Genomic DNA, 19,605 nt, shown 5'->3' on the forward strand with positions numbered 1-19,605 from the left:
GTGTTTTGAACACGGAGCACTTGGTTTACTTAGCAAATTGCCTTAATACACTCTATGCCTTGGCCTCATTCAGCTTTAAAAGCTTCTTTCAAAGACGAAAAGCAAAGCCCCTAATGGCACAAAAATCCCAAAACATCTTCTAATTATCTGAACTGGAGAGTGGTATATAAGTGAAATGAAAACAGATTTTGAATTTTTATAACACTTTTTATGCATTACTCTGTTTAATTTCCCTGGCTCTTGCTTGGGACTGACATCCTTTTTTTCTTAATTTTCTCTTTCTACCAGGTACAATCTGTCCAACCCCTTTGTATCCATCTCTTTACACAACCCCATACTTTAGCAGAAATTCAAGCTGTGATTAAATAGCAAAGTAAATTCCATTTAAGTCTTCTTTTACCAGCCCCAAATGCTACTTCTAAATGGCAAAAAACCTATTGAGCCCAGGAGTCCTGCTGTGTCAGGTACATCAGCTGGGAATGTGGACCAAGCAGGAGTATGAGGACCAACTTTGGTGGCAGCAAACCATGTCCATTCCAGTCATCCAGAAAGGGTCACTGTTCCCTCCAGTTACCCTTTTTCTCCTTTGCACCACAGCTGGGAACCAAGTCTCCTAAATTCACTACACACTTCTAGATATTTGAAAATCAGGGTAATTTTATGCTGCATTAGCTCAGCTAAGCAGCTTGCAGAGGGGTCCAACAAGCTCATGAGGCAGCACAAAGTACACACTGGGGACAGAAATGGATGGAAGCACAGGATGCTCCTTTTGGTGGCAGAGAGCTATTAAATCCGCTTACTGCAGCTCTCTCTCCAAGCCAGTGCCTTGGGCAACAAGTTGTTCACTTATTTGTGGCTTATTTGTCAATTACAGCAGCACTTTCCTAACTTGGTAATAAGTCTGCTTTCTCCTCGCTGATTCCATTTTAGGAAAGCCAAGCAAGATCCCTCATTCATTTCCCCTCTATACTTTCTATGGGTTCTTAGAGCCCCGTTTTACTGTGGTATTTTAATCAAATTCAACTGTATTTCATGCATGCTCCCCGCTGCACTGAAAACTCATGATTTGTCTCTCACCCAAAAATTTTCAGTGACTATTCAGGAATTAAGATGCAATTCTGCTAGGAATGCTTGATCCAAATTACTGCAGTGCTGCAGGGGCCTTTTCTCTCCCAAGTGGCTGGCGAGTTGCGGAGGTTTTATAAGATTTTCCTAATAGGCAACTCTTCTTCTTTTCCTGTTTTCATGAATGGCAAAAGAGTTAACTTGAGGCCATTAAAAGCACCAACACAACAAAGTGACTGGGACAGCACTGTAGAGCTATTGTTTCAGATGCTTCAAGTTTCCACTGACTTCACTTGAGTCATCCATGTAGTTTTTTCCCTCCATCTTCAGCAGTACAAGCCCACCTTTATAAATTAAAGCTGAATCCTCAGCATCACTGGGGTATCCAATAACGTTTTAACTGCCTCAATTCAAGGAATCATGATTTACTCTTTTTGAGTTTAATACCCCAATACTAGCAGCACATAAGTCAGCGTTAAATCCTTAACACTTCATCACAATGTTTGCCTAACAAGAACTTTAAAAAAAGAACAATTGAAAGGTTTGCAAAAAATGGCCTTCAACTCACCAAAAGGTACTGTGTAAGCACAGGTTGACATTACATTAGTCATGCATTCAGTGAAATCAATGCCACTTCCAATTTATTTTGGTCCTCTCACTTCATTAAGAAAACAAAAACCAACCCTAAACTAAAGGCTTTTCTTGTATAATTAGAAAATACTTAATTCTAAACTAGCTTTACAGCTGCAATAAATTGTGTCAGTGGGAAACAAATATCAAATAGTTTGTGCTACTTAGCTTGATATAAATTACTCAGGAACAATTAACATACTTTTACACTGTTTGTCCATTATGAGCCTTTCAGAACCTTAAAAATCATTATGCAAAGGTTCCTAATGAATATAAAGTAAAAGGCAATCAAAACAACATTTGATACTGTTATTTATTTATAGTTACATTGCATTAAAAGATTTTTCACTTACCAGTCGGCTATACATCCTGTTATCAAGTGGCCAAAGATTAATCCTACAAGCAGGGAGAACTTAGCAATGTGGACTTTCCAGGCAGAATCACAAACAAGATCCCACTGGAAGAGAAAAAGAGATAGATAAATTGAAATAAATTAATATCTCAGATGTGTTTAAACACACTAATACAGTGTAGGGTTCCTTCCAAAGGTCAGTCCTGGTACAAGTGCAAGGAAATGGCAGAGGAAAGGCAGAGGAAAACTTTCCCCCTCAAGTCTAACCCCAGACCCCAAGAAGCAACACAAGCACTCTTAAACCTCAGTGAGTTTTATCAGATCCTTAATTATAAGATGACAATATCTTACAATTAAGGGTCCCCCTCTCCAGGCCACAAGAGATTAGCCAGAGGGGAAAGCTCCATCAGGTGCTGGAAGTGGCTGTTCTGGTGCTGGTGGAGTATGTCACCATCCCAGCCCCACACACCTATTACCAGAGCCCCACAGAGCCCACCAGCAGCAAACCCAACAATTTAAGAGCAACTGCTCCAATTAATCTCCTCAGGGCTGCTCGGAAACATGGGGAAAGCAGCTCCTTTGTCACAGACCCCTAATGGCCATTTGCTCCAGGCTCTCACAGTGTCACGGTGCTTTTGCTTTTTCAAGCATCTTGATTTCCCTAGGTGGTGGAAGGGAGATGAAGACTGAATAAAGGCACAGCTTGTCAGGACAAGTCCTGGCATGGAGCCAGGCAGAGCAGCTGGAAGTCCCAGTGCAACTTCTTGGGACAGCAGCCCCACAGTGACTTTTCACAGCTCAGAGACCAGACAGGATCTGAACTTCCACAATAAAGCTATGCTAATTCTGAAATTAACCCTTCTGTCCGAAGAAAGGGGAAATCACCATTTCAGGCAACCTGTCACTAGGGCACTGCTTCATTCCCATGAGAAAGATAGGAACAACAAGGTTTCTAGTGAGGCTTCCCTGAACTCCAAGCCGTTTTCCTCTGAGGCAGAGGAAACCAGAAGAACCAGACTGCATTCCTGGCTTTAGCCCAACATCCTCATTGCCCTCAGACATGAAATGTAATCTTTCTTATGTGTAAAGTGTGGATAGTTACTCTTATACCCTTGAATAAATGTAAGAGGATATGTTTGCCCGTGGTTTGTGAAGTGTTCAAATATTGATGGTAATGGCAGCCACACACTTTTCATGACAAATAAGTACAGCTAACTTTGGAGAGTCAGATACTCCAGAACTGAAACTTTGCAGAATAAATGGCTGTTTGTGTGTAATGTAATAGTAGCAGCCCTTCTAACACCAGTAACTGAGGTTTCATAGCCAAAAACAAAAAGTAAAAGTATGCAATTTATTTTTAAAAGTCAGATGCAACTTTAAAAAAAACAAAACAAAACACTTTCCTCAAAAGAGTTCAATTAGGTGCACTGCCCTTTTAAGCATTTCCATGACGTACAGTCCTTCCACAAACAAGGCAAGACTCAGCCCTCTGGTCCAACACCACAGATGTCCTTGCTACAATATACCCCTCACCAAGAGGTATAGCAACTTTGTGGCTAAGAGAAATGTGCAAGCACTCAGGCTCAGGCTTTTTGTTTAAGTTAAATGTATTTTGAGTTTCCCACTCATGTAGAAGTTAGGACATAAATGTCTCATCTTCCCCCCTAAAGACTGGAGGCACTAAAGAACCATAAGCAAGTAGGATGAGGGAGGATTTTTTCCACTTAACAGCCATGAATAATTTGCAGCAAAGAACTCAGCAAGGCACTGTGGATTGCTCTCCAAAAATGTTGACTTTTCAGAAGTAAGTAGAGGAAATGCAATTACTAATACTAGCAATTCTAGAAGCAATCTCCAGCTAGCAAACAAAAATATCTGCCCAGACAAGCTACAAACAAAACAAAATTCAGAAGATACATCTGAGGCAGAGGCAGGCTTTAAAATTCTCCAGATTAATTTTCACAATCCAGAAGATGTATATGTTGCTTAGAACTGAGAATTTTTTTTTTCAGGTAAAAAATTAAGTTAATTAAAATATCCATATTTATACAAGAAGAGATTTTAAAATTCAATCGTTCATTTTTATATTAATTGATGTCAGAGGAACAGTAGTGTCCTCCAAGTGCAAAAAGAAACGAGATATCCTGATGCCTTTCCATTTTTCCAGCTTGCTGTTGCTAGCCAGCCCTCACACAAGCCCCAGGCAGGGCATGTGCAGTACCAGATTCCACGTAGGCAAAGGCTCATGGCTGGAAGAGCCAGAATCTCATGGAGGGCTGTTGTGAAATTTCAGTCCAGGACAACAGATGTCAAACCCCTCTGGCACACTGGCACAGAGAGCAAGAGTCTAAAAGCAGGAGAAAAGTCAGCGTATCAGCTCGTCCTTCAGTGGTGCCCAAAACACACCCACTCCTCTCGATAACTTATCTGCAAGTCATCCTTTGTTTGTTTGTTTTTGAGGCTATTGTCCAACTCCCCAGCTGCTCTGAAAACAAAAACACGTATTTCCTTGCAAACCCTGCATCTGGCCCTTTCCTGCCCTCTGTTAAACCTCACTGCAGGAATCAGAGCTGATCCTCCTCCACACGGGCAGACTCTTGACAGATCAGGCAGCCCCTGACCTTCCCAAAATATCTCCCTCTGCAAAACCCTCCAAATTTGTAAATACACAAATAGTGAAATATATCAACAGTTGCCTTAACACACAATTCTGGAGAATCTGCCATGACCCCAAGTTACTTGCTCAGTACTAAGAGGTGAATGATATCCTGGTTTCTCCTCTGGCAGCTGTCACAAACCAGAGAGAGGTCACCATGAAGCAGTTACCCAAAATAAATTTGGCAGGACAGTTGTAGGTGCCACCAGGGCATTCAGCTTGCAAAGGGAGATGAGAATAAGGAGAAAGAAGAAAAATGGATGCTGGAGTCAAGAGCAGCCTCAGGTAAAGATGACATTAATAGGACAAAATACATATTTAATAGCGAGTGTATCATCGCCACATATCTTAACACAGCAGCAGAGCAAACCAGCAAAGCTGTGTCATGCTGAAAGCACAGAGATTTTTGCCAGAGACCTGCATTCCCCCTTCCATTCCCCATGGAAAAGCCTCATCTTTGAAGAGCTAGGAAAAAAGCAGGAACCTTTATACAGCATCAGTGCTGCCTCTCCCCTTGCATGCACCTGGGCTCAGCAGAGCAGAGCTGACATGTGCCCACATGGCACAGCTGTGTCCACAGCCATGGCAGGTCCTGCTCCAAGCACCAGCAGTTTCATCCTGCAAAGATGGCACTCAGATTTTCTCCTTTCTCCTTGGAGTGACGAGTTCCCATGTAGAACAAAACACTGGGTGGGCAGAGGTGATGACAGTTCAAGTGGCACTCCAAGTAAATCTGCACTGGGAGATTGTTTTGGCTGGAGACCGGACAGTAATCCTCTACCACCTCTTGCAAAGGGTAGATTAATCTGTTACAAGCAGGGAAACCATTAAATCCTATAATTGCTCTGGCTGAATCCCCTGGTATCCCACTTGGGAGCTGACAGTGTCAAGGCTGAAGAAAGAATGCTTCTAACCTGTCCCTGGGATTTCTCTGTGTGCCCCTGGGTTTTGTAAGTCTTTCTGTCCTCCATCCATCCTCCCAATACAAGAAAGAGATCAGATAAAGTGACTTGCTAAACAAAAAGAACTGTATTGTTATGCCAAAACAAAAATAACTATGTTTAAAATATGTTGGTGGAAAAGGAACATTAAAGAGCAAAAACTTCTTTTTCATAGCAGTACAGCAACATAGAGGATTTGCCACATATGCAGATGTGCAACGTATTGCAAGTGTTTTTTTCGTGTTGTGACAGGATATTTTGGTCAACGCTGAAGGAGTCACACCTTCAGCAGCCTAATGTTTAACTGGTATCAGTGAGTCACTGCCCATGCTGTGACTCACTATAATTCATGGCAAGATGAAGGACCATTTAAAACATAGGATGCTTGGGAAGACAACTGGCAATAGGTAACACACCCAAATAGTAATATCCTGTAACTTCTTTGCAAAGGGTGAAAATCTGGACAGGGCTCAAGCTGTGCACCAGTATTTGCACTGCTGTAAGTGATAAAAGTCAAGTCTGCTGCATGTTTGTAACTACAAACACAAGCTGTCTGAAATAAGGGCTCTTGTCTCGAAAGCCCTCGTGCTCTGCTGGCCATAATGCTGTCTGTGGCACCTAAGCACACTGAACACCCACTGCTAACAGGGAATGCCTGTTGAGGACTTGGCTGATTCTACCTTCACCACCTCATCATGAGATATGCAAGGCAGACCCTTCTGTCCTAAAAAGGAGCAATGAGAAAGCAGGAGATTCTCTTGTACAACATTAACCCCGAGTCTGGCACAAAAATCCCATGCGAGAGAGGCACTGGACACACACACCCTCTTCCCACACTGGTTTCACAGTCTGCTTCCAATACTCGATGACCAGGTTGCTGCTGAAAAAAAGCACTCCCTTCCCCAAACAGGTGGATTGCAGCTCTGCTGTGACTGCTCTCTGCAGTGGTTTCAGCAAGAACACACCAGAGCGTCACCAGAGCTGCTGCCTTGGAAGGCTCCAAGCCCATCAGCAGCAATGAAGCTGCAGCCTTGGTCCTTCCCCAGCCAGACAGCACCTGGCTGCTGTGTCAGCCTTCACACTCTCCATCCTGATGCCACCTACACCCTCCCAGTCCTTTGACTGAAGGTCCCACTTGGGAAGCCCTGTCCTCTATGTAACATGTATGTCACAGCAGCATCAAACCCTGCCTAGGGAAAAGCCACCAGCTTGCCTGCTCATCAGGGAAAGATTTTAGGGCAAATAAATGAAAATAACAATCAAGTCTTCATCACTGAGGTATGCTTTGTTCCTTTGTTCCTCTCCTTCCTGTTCCATCTTTTTATAACCAATTTACCCTGCACAAAACTCGAATCCATCTTCTATACAAACACCTTATCCAGTGAGACTTTAAATTTGTGATGCCTTCATATTATCTTAGAGTTGTTTTTTTTCTAAAAGGCTCCAACAACCTGAAGCAAAGTTATTTTTAAAAAGAATAAAATAATAAAAAAATACAGTTCTGTTTCTCATACAATACACATTAAAAAATGCAGAACCGTCTCCAGGTACTTATTCCTAGAGGAAAAGCTCCAAGTCAGGAGACCAAGCACTATTAAAAAAACCCCCAAAACAAACAGGAAAGCAAAGCAGTCAGTAGTTCTAATACAATATACCTACCAGTAATTCCTTTCCACAGAACTCAGATTATTGAGGACTCATAATTACAGCCACAGGACAGCACTGTACCAAGATTTCCCTCTAGACTGCTAAAGGACATAATTTCCCTCCTCCCTTTCTCAGCCCCCTGCAAAAATGACACTCTGTCAACATTTAATCTTAAAGAAAGTGCATGAGACCCAGAAAGTGGTGTGATGCTCAACTCCACAGGAAATACGTGTGCAGTAAAACCACACAAGGGAGGTTGCAGAAGAAGCCTCCAGAGGGATGCTCCAACTACAACAGCTAAAGCTGGGGGGATTTTAGTGCCACAGGCATCTCTGCATCTCCTTCTCAGCCACGGCAACATGAGAGCATTAAAACTATTTAACCTTCAAGGTTCAGAGTAAGTGTGCCTCTCCTTTGAGATCACCCCTGGGCAAAGTACTTCTGATCTGTATTTTAAGTGTCAATAAAGTGTTCTTGAGAATACATGGCATTTTTGTGACCATCAATACAATCAGCTGGGTGGAAATATCAAGATCATATTTGAAAATATGAACATTAAGTAAAAAATGACTATAATTAATCCTGGAAGACTTGAGAAGAAGGTATAAAAAAATAATAATTTTATCTTTTTTTTTACTAGCCACATTCAGAACCAAACCTCTCCCAAAGACAACTTTCCTTATGTTTTTAATCCGACACAAGTGGACTGGAAACCAAAAGAGTCATAAAAAACACAACACACAAGAAAAACAACAAGCCAGTTATTGAGAGGTTTTGTTGTTTGTTTTCTTGGAACAGACTCTCAAATAAGCCTACACCACACCTACACTGGAATGCCTCAACCCAACACACACAGTCAACACCTGACTTTCAAGCTACTTCCTCTGGCTATGATGCTAGACCTCTAAAAGCCAAGTAGATCTAACATTGCTCAGCTTTATCACAAGTGGATGCTTTTGCTGAAATCTTTGACCAGTGCCTAAGCACTTAGAACCTAAACACTTCAAAACAAAATTTTTACTGAGGAAGTACACACTGGTATTTCGAGAAGTTTATTATCATCCAGATTTGCAAGAACTTTTACTCACTTTTAGTCAGGTGTCAAGAGATATTATATTGCTGGTACCACATTATGACCTTTAGCTCAACATCTGCCTTCTTCCCACTCCTAACAAGCCTGGGGTCCTTATCCCCGTACACTGGAGCTTGCTAACTCAACAGATGCGAGGGCTTGTTTGGTTCTGCTTCTTATCCAATCTGCTTTTCTTACAGTGGAAACAACATTTTCTGTTCTTGTCACTCTCAGAAACCAGTAAACAATTTCTGACCACAGCAGACACCTGGCAAGGAAAACTGCAGACCAGAAAAATGACTTGTGAACAGTGAACACAAGGTCACGCACACAGAAATTGTCAGATTGTTTTAACTACGGACATGACTGACCACCTGGCCAATGCACCATTTAAAAAGTAAAGCAAAGAAATGACTTTTCATACTACAACAGGGACAAAGGTTTTGAGGACATGGGGAAGGAGAGGAGTGGGGAGAAAAAGAGGGGGTGGCACAGGAGCCAGGGAACATGTGCTTAGCTGTCTTCCAAGAAAGATATAATTAGATTGTGCAGCATAATATGAACCTATGAAAACAGCTCCCATCCCCACAAAATAGTACAGGACTACATAACCATGGACTTGACAAATTTCCTTAATAGTTTCTGCAGTTTAATGTATTTTAAGTTGCTGAAATACATCTCCTTCAAAACCACATCTTTCTGATATGCACGTCTTCACTGTGTAATTTCTGCATTAATTTTTTAAGTGCATATTGTTTTTAGTCAGGTATTTCAGTCTTAAAAATAAAGCACAAAGGCTCGGTGCCACACATTACTGTATGAGCACCGATAGTGAACACAGCACTTCCTCCTGGTGTGAAAACTCTTAACTCTGTCATCATAATGGGAAACCTAAGGCACAGGTTTCCTCAAGCTGCTTGAAACTGGAGAGGGAGAGACACAGTGCCTCTTATATTAATTACCACGGAGTAAGCAGGCTGTGCCCACTGTGCCCCCCAGGGAGAGGCTGTCCTGCTCACAAGCAGCATATGTGTGGCTCCATTCCCCCCCGGCAGCTGAAAGGCCTTGCTAAAGCCTTTCAGTCGTGGCTCACCTTTAAGAGACATACCCCCAGCTTGAAGAGAAGGCTCAAGCAACACTGCAGTCACAAAACAAGCTCGGAATTTCAAATATGCAAAAGGACACATATTGCCTCCATTTCAGTGCCAGTAAACTAACTTGGAAAATATTTTAAATTCAGTGTTCTGCACTAAATTGTTCCTTAGTCTATGCCATAAGATCTTCCAAGCTGTCCACTGGGCACATCAAAAGAATCCTAAGATAATGCCCCCTGAGACAATACAGAGCTGAAAAATTTCATCTACCCTTCAACTTCACACTTTAGTCAGGAACAATTAGCTCTTTTATTTCCAACTTTCTTTCATCACAGATCTGGATTTTATTCCCCATTAGGAGAGGGAAGAAGGAAGTTTGCTAGGTAAATAATAATTGCTAATATGCTAACAATTAAAATATGATTTGTTAATCATATGACAATCTTCTGAATACTCAACATGATTAAATCAACTTTAGTAGCATCCACGTACCGCCCACTTCTCCATCACTACTTCTTTTATTTTCAGTAGGAGTTCCCTTTATTCTGAGACATTTAGATCTTTTCCAGCCTTCACCATCCACAGATTAGTCAACTAACTTGTTTCTCAGCTGATGTGATCTGCTTAGTTTTTCCCAGCTCCATAATGTCATCTAACATCAAAGAGTTACAAAATCTTGCTTGCAGCTTTCCTGCACAGTATTCATAATAGTATATTATTAATTTTCCACAGAGCAGCATCAGGATATTTCAATATCTCTTTTACATCTCTGTCCTGCAACTAAGTAACTTTTCTACATGTATTCTGACATGATTAGAAGACTAATCATTCTATTTTCAATGAAATTGAAAATTTCAAATTTTCAAACTGGTCTTTGCTGTAAGACCTTGTTAGCCTCCCTCTGGCTGCATGAAAAGACCAGGAGCAACCACGCCCATCCCTAGGACTGAGACACACACACTGAAAAGTGGCATTTTGAGTACCATTCCTCAGTTCTCAGGTGACAACCACGTGTATTCTGGACGAGGTGCATGCTGCTGGGACTGACTTCGCAACCAAACAAAAAAAGTTAAACCAGCTATCAAATTTGCATTTAGAACTGGTCTAAGCACTGAAAATAGAAGCCACACGTAAAAAAACCCTGCAACATTGTAGTTAAATATTAACATTCACTATCATCTCATTATCAAAAAAAGTTAATGCTTTGTGGACTGGTATTTTTCAGGCTGCCAAAACATGCGTGCACAAAATATGCAGGCTTGACAAGGCTGACACAGCAAAACATAGTTTATTATCTTGTTGGGCTTTATTAAATGCAGGGGGAAAAAACCTAAATTCAAGCATGGCATAAAACTCTGACATGGAGAAGGGTGAAGTGGAAGACAAGAGAAGAAAGTCATTCCTCACGAGAAATACTTGCCACCTTAGATAAAAAGATCAGACACCTTAACTCTGACATGCAATTATTTCTGCCATGACCTTGCCCTCTCATCATTTGCAAACTACGGCTATTGCAACTCAGGCAAGAAGAAAAGGAGAGAGAAAACCCCCCCGGTGTCTGCTATTAATTCAGATCTAAATAAATATTAAGAATAGGAAGAAGGGGAGAAAAAAATATTCCACTTGGTTTACAAATCAGAAGGTGAAACTGGTCTGTCAAGCTTGTATTGTTCAAGCAGACAACATTTTACACAGCCATGGAAGACATAGCAGGGAAAAGGTCATACAGTTTAATTTACAGTCCCTATCCTTAATAATATTTGTAGGGTGGACATTGCAACACTGTCTGCATGATCATGGACTTTGGCCTGAAGGCCAGGAGGAAAGCAGACAGCTCCAGAGTACTGCAGACTAGCAGAGAGACAGTACTTGGGCCAAAATGAATTCTTCCACCACACTCTGGAGGCAAAGAACCTTTTTTAGGGAACCAGAGCACCCTGCTCTGAAAACAATGCACAAGGGTAACTATAAATCACTTGTTGCTGGAGAAGGCGCACATACCTCTTCTCTGCATCTCACAAGCAGCATTCCTGATTCTCACAGCTTTGCGCCTGAGGAATCTAGATAGGCATCCCAGAAATGAGGATCAGGATACATCCACTTACCTAATCTTTTGTTTTTGTTTTTCAGTGTTAACAACCGGAAATTTGGGCTCTCCCAGATTATAAGAAAAAATAAGAAATGCTAACAAAGCCTTGTACTACGCACTGAAATTTCCTACCCAGCCCATCACGCCCAGAGCACATTTAGCCTCCCCTCATCAGCTCACAGGACAGGCAGGAGGTTCCACCCCAAGCATGTCAGTCACACTGAGCACAGCACTGATCCTTCTTTGTGGGAATAGCTACAAACCTATTGCATGTTCCCAGCAGGTATGACACGGCATGGATCAGCAGGAACAACTCAACACTCACATTAATCCCTGTTGCTTGCCAGTTTTTACAGGCTGGTGTGGGGGCAGGCTTCCCAGCACCAACACTGGGTGTGGACCAGAGCAACTCCAGTAAGTTGTGCTGAGTAGTTATCAAACACTGAAATGGGGTTTGCCTGGAAACCTCTGCAACACACCCAAGATGACATGGATTGAAAGGGTGTTGAAACCCCTTTCTCCCTCCTTCAGGTTCCTTCTTTCCCCTTTGACTTTAAAAGGGAATTCAGAATGCACACAAAGTCATCTTCTGTCAAAAGTCCGCTGGTAAAAAATATGAAAATAAATTACATTACAAGAGCTAAGTACACATTTGAGTTGAGGTGACCAAAACCTGAGAAAAACTCTTTTGATGGAATTTGGTGCAAGAACTGAACAGCCGGCACTGCCACAAAGCTGCAGCTACAACAGGCTACTCTGATCTTCTACACATTGTCTGCAGCAAGCCCCAGTCCTTTGTTCTGTAGCAAGATCTCAGCCTAATTAATTCCACAGTTACTTGCGGGTAAGCCAGCGCCAGCCTGGCTGCGCTGAAGAGCGGGAAGAGGAAGGAATATGAAAGGCAGGGAGTGAGAGTAGCTGTGCTAAGCAGGGATGACAGGTAGGGAAGAACAAATAGACTGACAGAAAAAACAAAAGATACACAAAGAGGTATCCAAAAAAGCACTATATCTCTTTCAGCATTTTCTAAATCTAGCAGCTGTCTAGAACTGATTTGTTAAGACTTAATTTAAGACTTTTCACCATTAGTATGGCCAAAGTCTTGAAGTTCAAGAAAATCGTAAATCTTGTGCTATTCCAGATGTTCTTTCATTAAGAAATGAACCCCTGAAGTCTGGCTGTCCTGTAAGCCTCATCTCAACATTACCATCAGAACTGGCTCCAAATTGCATCCTTTCCTGAGTGCCAGTTCTTTTCTTTGACAAATGCCTTAAAAAAACCACGAGGTCACCTTTTATTACTGCAGTCTTGTAGCCAGGGTAAGAAGAGCTAAAACTGTTAGCGCGCTTCAGAAATTTGGGGTTAGACTGCCTGCACAGCTGGTAAACATTCACCACAGCCAGCAATTTCTGTCACAACATGGGCAGGGTCGGTATATTTAAATTACGTGACAGAGATACAGGATGTATTAGGGAGTGGAAACAAAAACAAACAGAACCCCAAGCATTTCAAACATCACGTCCATCCAGGAGGTTAAAAAAAAAAAAAAAAGGCAGTTGTTTGACATATACACAAAAAATTACTGATATGAAAGGTTCAATAGCAAGCCTTGGAAAGCTAAGAATATCTTAAAGAGATTTCAATACGGAATTACCTTCCTGAAAGATCATTGTTAGTTCAAGCAATGCTACAAACTATTTATGGTAAGCTGAAATCAGATTCCTGTAACTGAGATGCTTTATCTTAAGGGTGATAATAAACATGAACTGCATGTACATTTCCTGTAGTGAAAAAGAATCCATGCCAGACAAAAACTCAAAACTACTTGAGTTTCGATGTCAGTAAAACCAGCATCTAGGCACACTAAACAAGAAGCCTGGTGACATCACACTTGGTAATTTCAAACATCAGATTATTCACTGTTTGCAGGCAAAGGACAGTTCTTCACATGGGAAGTTGCAGGTGCTGTTCCCAAAGAACCATCCCCTCCTTGATACCCGTCACCCAGAAACTCGCCCTGTTCTTTCAGGGTGTTGCTCACTTGTGCCCTGATAATCAGGAGACTCCGTCACCACACTCGCTGTGTGCAAACTCGGGGCAGCTGCAGCAGGACAAGCCAACAGCTCCCTTTTGCCTCCTCTTTAACACAAACAATTTTCAAGTCTGTGAAGGCTCAGAGCAGTAACTACTGACTCTTTATCAGCTAACTTGCAGAGGGAAGAAGGAAAAAAAATAGTTTGGGATGCCTCACATAGCTGAGGAAGCCATGAAATAAAATAATAGTAGATGTTTCCTCTGGTCTGGCAGTATTTCTGGATACCTCTGACCACAGGGACTTATTGAGCCCTTCAGTACCCATTAGAAGCTGAGAGTCATTCCAAACCTTGGCTGAAAGAAATTTAGGACAGACTTTCTGCCCTCTGCAAGTTAGGCCTTGCAGGTCCCTACACCCCCTTCAATCTGTTCAGTGGAAACAAAGTGATGCAGTAGCTTCAATATTGCCACTTCTGACCCAACTACCGCAGTGGGTACAATAACTCAAGGTTTTCATTGATTTGGGACTAGGTAGAAGCCAGTCAGCCAGGAACTAATACTGACAAGACAAATCCTGTCAGTTGCAGGGAAAAAAAAGAAGCATCAGCATTTCTAAAGTCTCTTTGCAGAGGCCAGCCAACTGGAGAATATGCAGAAACAAATGAGATTACAGGCACAAATGGGAGGAGATAAGGGTGGTACAGTTCTTATTTTGGGAAGGACCTTGTCAGAGGGATCCCTTCAAAGTAATTAATAAATTCTATATTCTGAAATTCCATTTAAAATGTACACCTATCCTCTATCCTAAGAAATATTATTCTGAAAACTGTGCCAAATTCATAATCACTATTATCACAAAGAAATTTGTTTGTTTTATCATTTCTGGCTAATTACAGATATCAGCAATAATCCCACAAGGCAACACCACAGACTAAAGTACATGTTACTGCACAGAACAATTTAACTTCAATTAACCCAGCAAAACACCCAGGAAAATAAGAAAAAAATTCTTTTGAGAGGAAATTTTCTACCAGGCTAACAAGCTGAATCAGATGAAGGTGTGCCCTGAAAAGTGCCAGAACTGCAATGAAAGCAAGGAGAAGGAAGATCAGGTAAGCACAGATATTTCCCCTTGCAGGAGCAAAGAGCACCAGTCATAGACCAAACCAACCCAAGTTCAGGCATCCTTGCCCCTGGACCATTTGCCTCTTCTGACTTGAGCTCCACTTTTTTTGGCAGGGACAATTTGCTAGAGGCTCAGCCAAATTGGCATGAGAATGTTTGAACCAGTGGCAAACAGGTAAAGCGATTGCCATATCACTTTGGAAAGAAGATGACTCAACCCAAATCAAGTGGGAAGTTGAGAGCCAAGCAAACAGCATTGCAGGAAAACAAGGCATCTGGAGCATAAAAGCAGTCACAACAGGAATTCCCTTGTGACTACACATGAAATATTATTACATAATTGCTCCAAGTGATTAAAATGCAGCCTTCAACTAACCACCTCCCTCTTACGCCAACCCCAAGAGGTGGAGTGATCTGGAACATTGCAAGTGCACACAGAGGGATGCTGTGCCATCAACCTCTGCAATTTAATCAAGCCCAGTCCTTGCCCATCACCAGCTTTTGGTCTCCATTATACAAATCAGCATGCAGAACAGCAAACAACCCCACCACTTAATGCAATCAAACACAGAAGATGGGTCATCCTAGTAACGGAGTGAAAAAACCAACAACCATCAGTCTTGTAACCAAGTGCTTCCATGAAAATGTTGTCCCAAGATAACAGCTGGCTTTGCAGATGGTCAGAAGATGCAGGCATTGAGGAAGTTAGTGAGAGAGTTAGAAAAGTCCCTGCTGAACACCCACTCCAGCTTCCCCCTAAGCTACACGGCTACATATGTTTAGTTGCCACAATGTTGCTCATTGTGTTAATAGCAATAATTTACCTGAAGCACCACTTTGCAAACGCCTAAAAGGAGATCTCAGGCTTCTCCAAAGGAAAAGAAAATAAAAAGAGTGTTTCTCAGCACCCTTCCTTTGGACACAGGTGAGATGATATGTGGACCATTAAATAGACTTTTTTTCTAGCCTTTTAACTAAGGGCTGGTTTAGGATGTACCACTCAAGAAATACACGTGCACTATGTTTATAACAGTATGGTGATATTAATGTTGTGATAAAGACTAGATGAAAATCTCCAAAGAATCATTTAGCAGTGAAAAAGCCTTGCAAGTGAATTGTGCTAAGGGAAGATATTTATGTACAATCCAAGCTAAAGACCAAGATTTATGTGCCAAGTCAGGACATTAGCTCTGAAGGGTGATTTAGTGGCCACTGGAATCCCTGTGGTTAAATTATGCATCTGACCTCTTCACTACATGTATTTCAGCAGTGTTAAATAATAAGCACTATGTCCTTTATTACCATTTCCAGTTCTAATGACTGGCAGCACTATAAAAAGCACCGTTCCCAGTGACTCAGTCAAGCAGGTCAGGATAATGACAGTGTCTGACACAGCAATGCCAGCCTACAAGAAAGGTGCAAGGCCACTGCTGGCTGCAGCAAACACGCAGAGAAGTGGGGCTAAACAAAGCACCAAGCAGGCTGGAAATAGCAAGACCTCCACTCCAATCCCAAGCATGACATAGTCTGGGGGAAAATAGGCACCAGGGAAGGGACAGCTGAGAAAGCCTGGACAGGGATACAGCATCTGATGAAGGGCATACCATTAGAAGAGAGGCTATGGAGACAGTAGAACTTATCACAGTTTAAGGAGAGCTATCCTACCCTGAGGAATGGGGGGGAACAGTGATGCCTCATATGTAGGCACATCAAATATGCTTTGTGCTAAATAACCAGAATTGTTTCGTTGTTTCTGGATACAAAGTAATGATGGAGCATCCAGCAGCTGTTAGCTCAGACCACTGAAGGTAAGTACAAGAGGATTTACTTGCCAAACAAAAGTACATTTTTTATTAATATACTTTTGGCTCTCTTTATGATATTTCAATATAACCCCTGGCTACTACACAGATGAGCATATATTAGACTAAGATTTAATAAAACTCTATTTAGAAAGATGAGAACATTGCATAATACATTACAGAAACAAATGTATTTTTGAGGAGAGTTAAGGGTGATCTGAACATCCAGTCTCTTGAATTCATCCAGAGCAGCTCTTTCTCACAAAGGACAGTGAGATGCATGTAAGAGGAGCCAGCAGTTACAAGAATTGCTCCCACAGTATCAGAGCTCCCAGGGATTGATAAGAAATGAAGTCCACATCAAGCTATGATGATGTTCTGTCTGGGTTTTTCCTCTCTTTCTTCATTAGAATAAAAAAAGGCAGCACTCCCACCCAGAAAACCCCCAAAACAAAAACAAAGCACAAACTAAAGAGGAATCCTGACCCCAAGAAAACAATCTAATTATAATTACATGGGATTACAAATCAAAGCAAAAAAGCTGCCAGGCTTTTGGAAGTGAGCATACAAAAAAAAAAATAAAAACTCCACACTGGAAAAACCCATAGTCTCAAAAGATGATTATTATTCTTTCTAATAGAAAACAAGACAGCGGGGGCCACAGATGTTTGTTTATCCCTTAAAATTGATCTGCCCTTTACAGCAAGTTCTTCCAAAGAACACTTTTTTTATTATCTCTAAAGAAGCATGCAAGACAGCAAACTAACTCTCCCTTGACCTTTTGTGGCCAACTTGACGATGACCTTCAAAAGATTCAAACATTTCCAAATTTTTTTTTAAGTTTAGACTAAAAAAAATATTTCAAGATAATTTTTTCATGCTTAAACTTCAGTGTTAAACCCGCAAACATATGAATAGCTCAGTCTCTGTATATAAACAGAAGAAAATCTGACCATCTTAAATATCTAATTTTCTTATGTATTTCTATATCACAAACCAATCAGATCCAACATGTGCCTATGTTTCTCTCATGAAAGGAATGTAGCTGGGTTACCTTCCTTTTTAATCCGTTCTGGGTTCAAATTATTGAGGGATTTGCTTTTTCCCTGTCGCACACACTTTCAAGGGACACAAAGAGAAACCAAAATGATTTCCAATGATTCAATATAAGTGCGTGCTAGCTGACCAAAGCACAATTATGTTGCTCATCTGATTGTTGCCTCGTTTCTTTATCCCAACTAGATAAACACAGTTAAGCCAAAACACTGCTCCCAGGCAGGAAGTAATTTTTGCTGATCTTAGGAGGGGGTCTTGAGATTAAGGGAACTACTTCCCTGGTGTAACCATTTCATTTTACATTTCCAGGAGCTCCAGCTGCCTGTTAGTATCAATAAGGCCCATCTGCAGACAGCAGGGCTTTTGCAGGGCCAATACCATAAACAAGCAAATGCTTTCAAGTGAAAAGGGAAGGCGATTTTTTGATATGCACTGCTCAGCAAATATGAAGCAAGAGCAGAAAGCAGCATAGTCTCTTCACTAGAAATTTTCCACTTTAGTCATTACAAGGGGAAATACAAAACACAGCAGCATGCACTTTCTGCTTCTGGAGTAAAACAACTTGTGCGAGATATTTCTTTAATTCCTCTGCCAAGACAGTTTTCAAGAGAATAAGTACACAACCAGAAGAATTCAAGAGAACTTTTGGCTTCTTTTACTCACAACAGTTACCATTTATTCAGCTTCCCCAAAACTCAACCTGCTTTTTGACATGTAGGGCTGCTCTAGTATACTTGCACAAAGATCAGCCGGAGCCCTCTATGCAACCCTTCCCCTTTAGCAGCTGGGGCACATGCCTACAGCATCTCTCCCACAGACACCCAGAGACAGCAGGACAGTACCAGGAACTCAAAGAGACACACAGGATCTCGTTTCAGGACATAACTTTGCAGCTCAGTGCCGCAACCAGTGTGCGGGTACAAATCCACAGGCTGGACACCCCGGTGTGACACCGCGGGAGGGAAGGGGCCGCGCGGATGTGGGACTGGCTTTCTCCGGCTGGGACGCTAACCCACGGGGACCCGACTGACCCGGCTGCAGCACGCAAGGACAGATCCGTACCGTGTCCAGCTGCTCCCCTTGCCTTGGAAAGAGCGGGTGCCGAGAGGGTCGGCGAGGGTTGGACAGGGAGGGGGCCGAGGGAAGTCGCCTTTCTCACCTTGCTCACGACGTTTTGGACGAGGCCGGCTCTGATGCGGTAGTGCCACTCGCGGCAGCCGCACTCGCTGGCGTTGCCCCCCGCGGGGGTGGGCAGCCCGGGCGGGGGGAAGATGCTCCCGTTGCCGCTGTGGTTGGCGTGGATCGGCGCCAGGGTCCCGCTCCAGTTGCCCTGCCCGTCCGCCTCCCGGCACCAGAAGTCGGGCTGGTCCAGCAGGAAGGAGTCCGAGAACTTGCTGAAGCCGATGACGAGCGCCGGGACCCAGGTGAGCAGCACCAGGGTCCGCTGGTACCGGCCGCCCAGCCCCCCAAGGAAGGGTAGCACCGAGCCGTCGTAGTCGAGGAGCAGCGGGCTGCAGGCGGCGGCGGGCGGCGGCACCGGCAGCGCCTGGATCTCGGCCCCGGCGGCGTTGGCGGGGGGAGGCCCCGGGGGGGCGGCGGCGCCCCCCCCCACGGCCCCCGGCACCGAGCCGTTCTCCTCGGGCAGCGGCCGGCCCCCGCCGCCCGCCTCACGGCGCCGGTCTATCGCCATGCAGCCGCCCGCGGAGGCTCACATAGGGGGGGCCGGGGCAGTCCCGGCTCCCTCGCGAGTCCTTCCCTCCCTCCGCTCCGCGCACACACACACACACCTTGCAACGTAGGATATTGCACACACGCTCCCAGCCGGACCCGGCAGGAGACGGGTGGGGGAGGGAGCAGGGGAGGAAGGACAGGGGCGAAGAAAAGGGGAGGCACCGAGGGAGCCCCTCGCTCTCTCCGTTCCTCACCCGCAGCCTGCGGCCACGAACCGCTGCAGCTGCCGGCGGTGCCCCCCCGCTCCTCGCCCGTGCGTCAAGCTGCACTCATCCGAGCTCTCCCTTCCCCCTTCCGAGAGGCACCGCCGA

The 19,605-nt window shown here is 43.3% G+C and overlaps 1 protein-coding gene across 3 annotated transcripts in view; it reads right to left on the bottom strand.

The window, feature by feature from the left end:
• SLC22A23 (solute carrier family 22 member 23) overlaps positions 1–19,316 on the bottom strand; it is a 110,980-nt gene extending 91,664 nt beyond the window's left edge. For 2 of the 3 annotated variants that reach the window (XM_039711975.1, XM_039711977.1), the window contains exons 1-2: positions 18,723–19,316; positions 2,049–2,152 (exon numbers count right to left, since the gene is read on the bottom strand). In XM_039711975.1, the coding sequence (XP_039567909.1) occupies positions 2,049–2,152; positions 18,723–19,253 (635 nt within the window). In that variant the 5' untranslated portion in view covers positions 19,254–19,316. The remainder of the gene's footprint in view (positions 1–2,048; positions 2,153–18,722) is intronic. The other variant, XM_039711976.1, reaches the window with a different exon arrangement.
• Between the last annotated feature and the right edge of the window lie 289 nt (positions 19,317–19,605).

Source organism: Passer montanus, unplaced genomic scaffold (genome assembly GCF_014805655.1).
Source record: "Passer montanus isolate IOZ18808 unplaced genomic scaffold, ASM1480565v1 scaffold26, whole genome shotgun sequence".
Taxonomy (NCBI): Eukaryota; Metazoa; Chordata; class Aves; order Passeriformes; family Passeridae; genus Passer; species Passer montanus.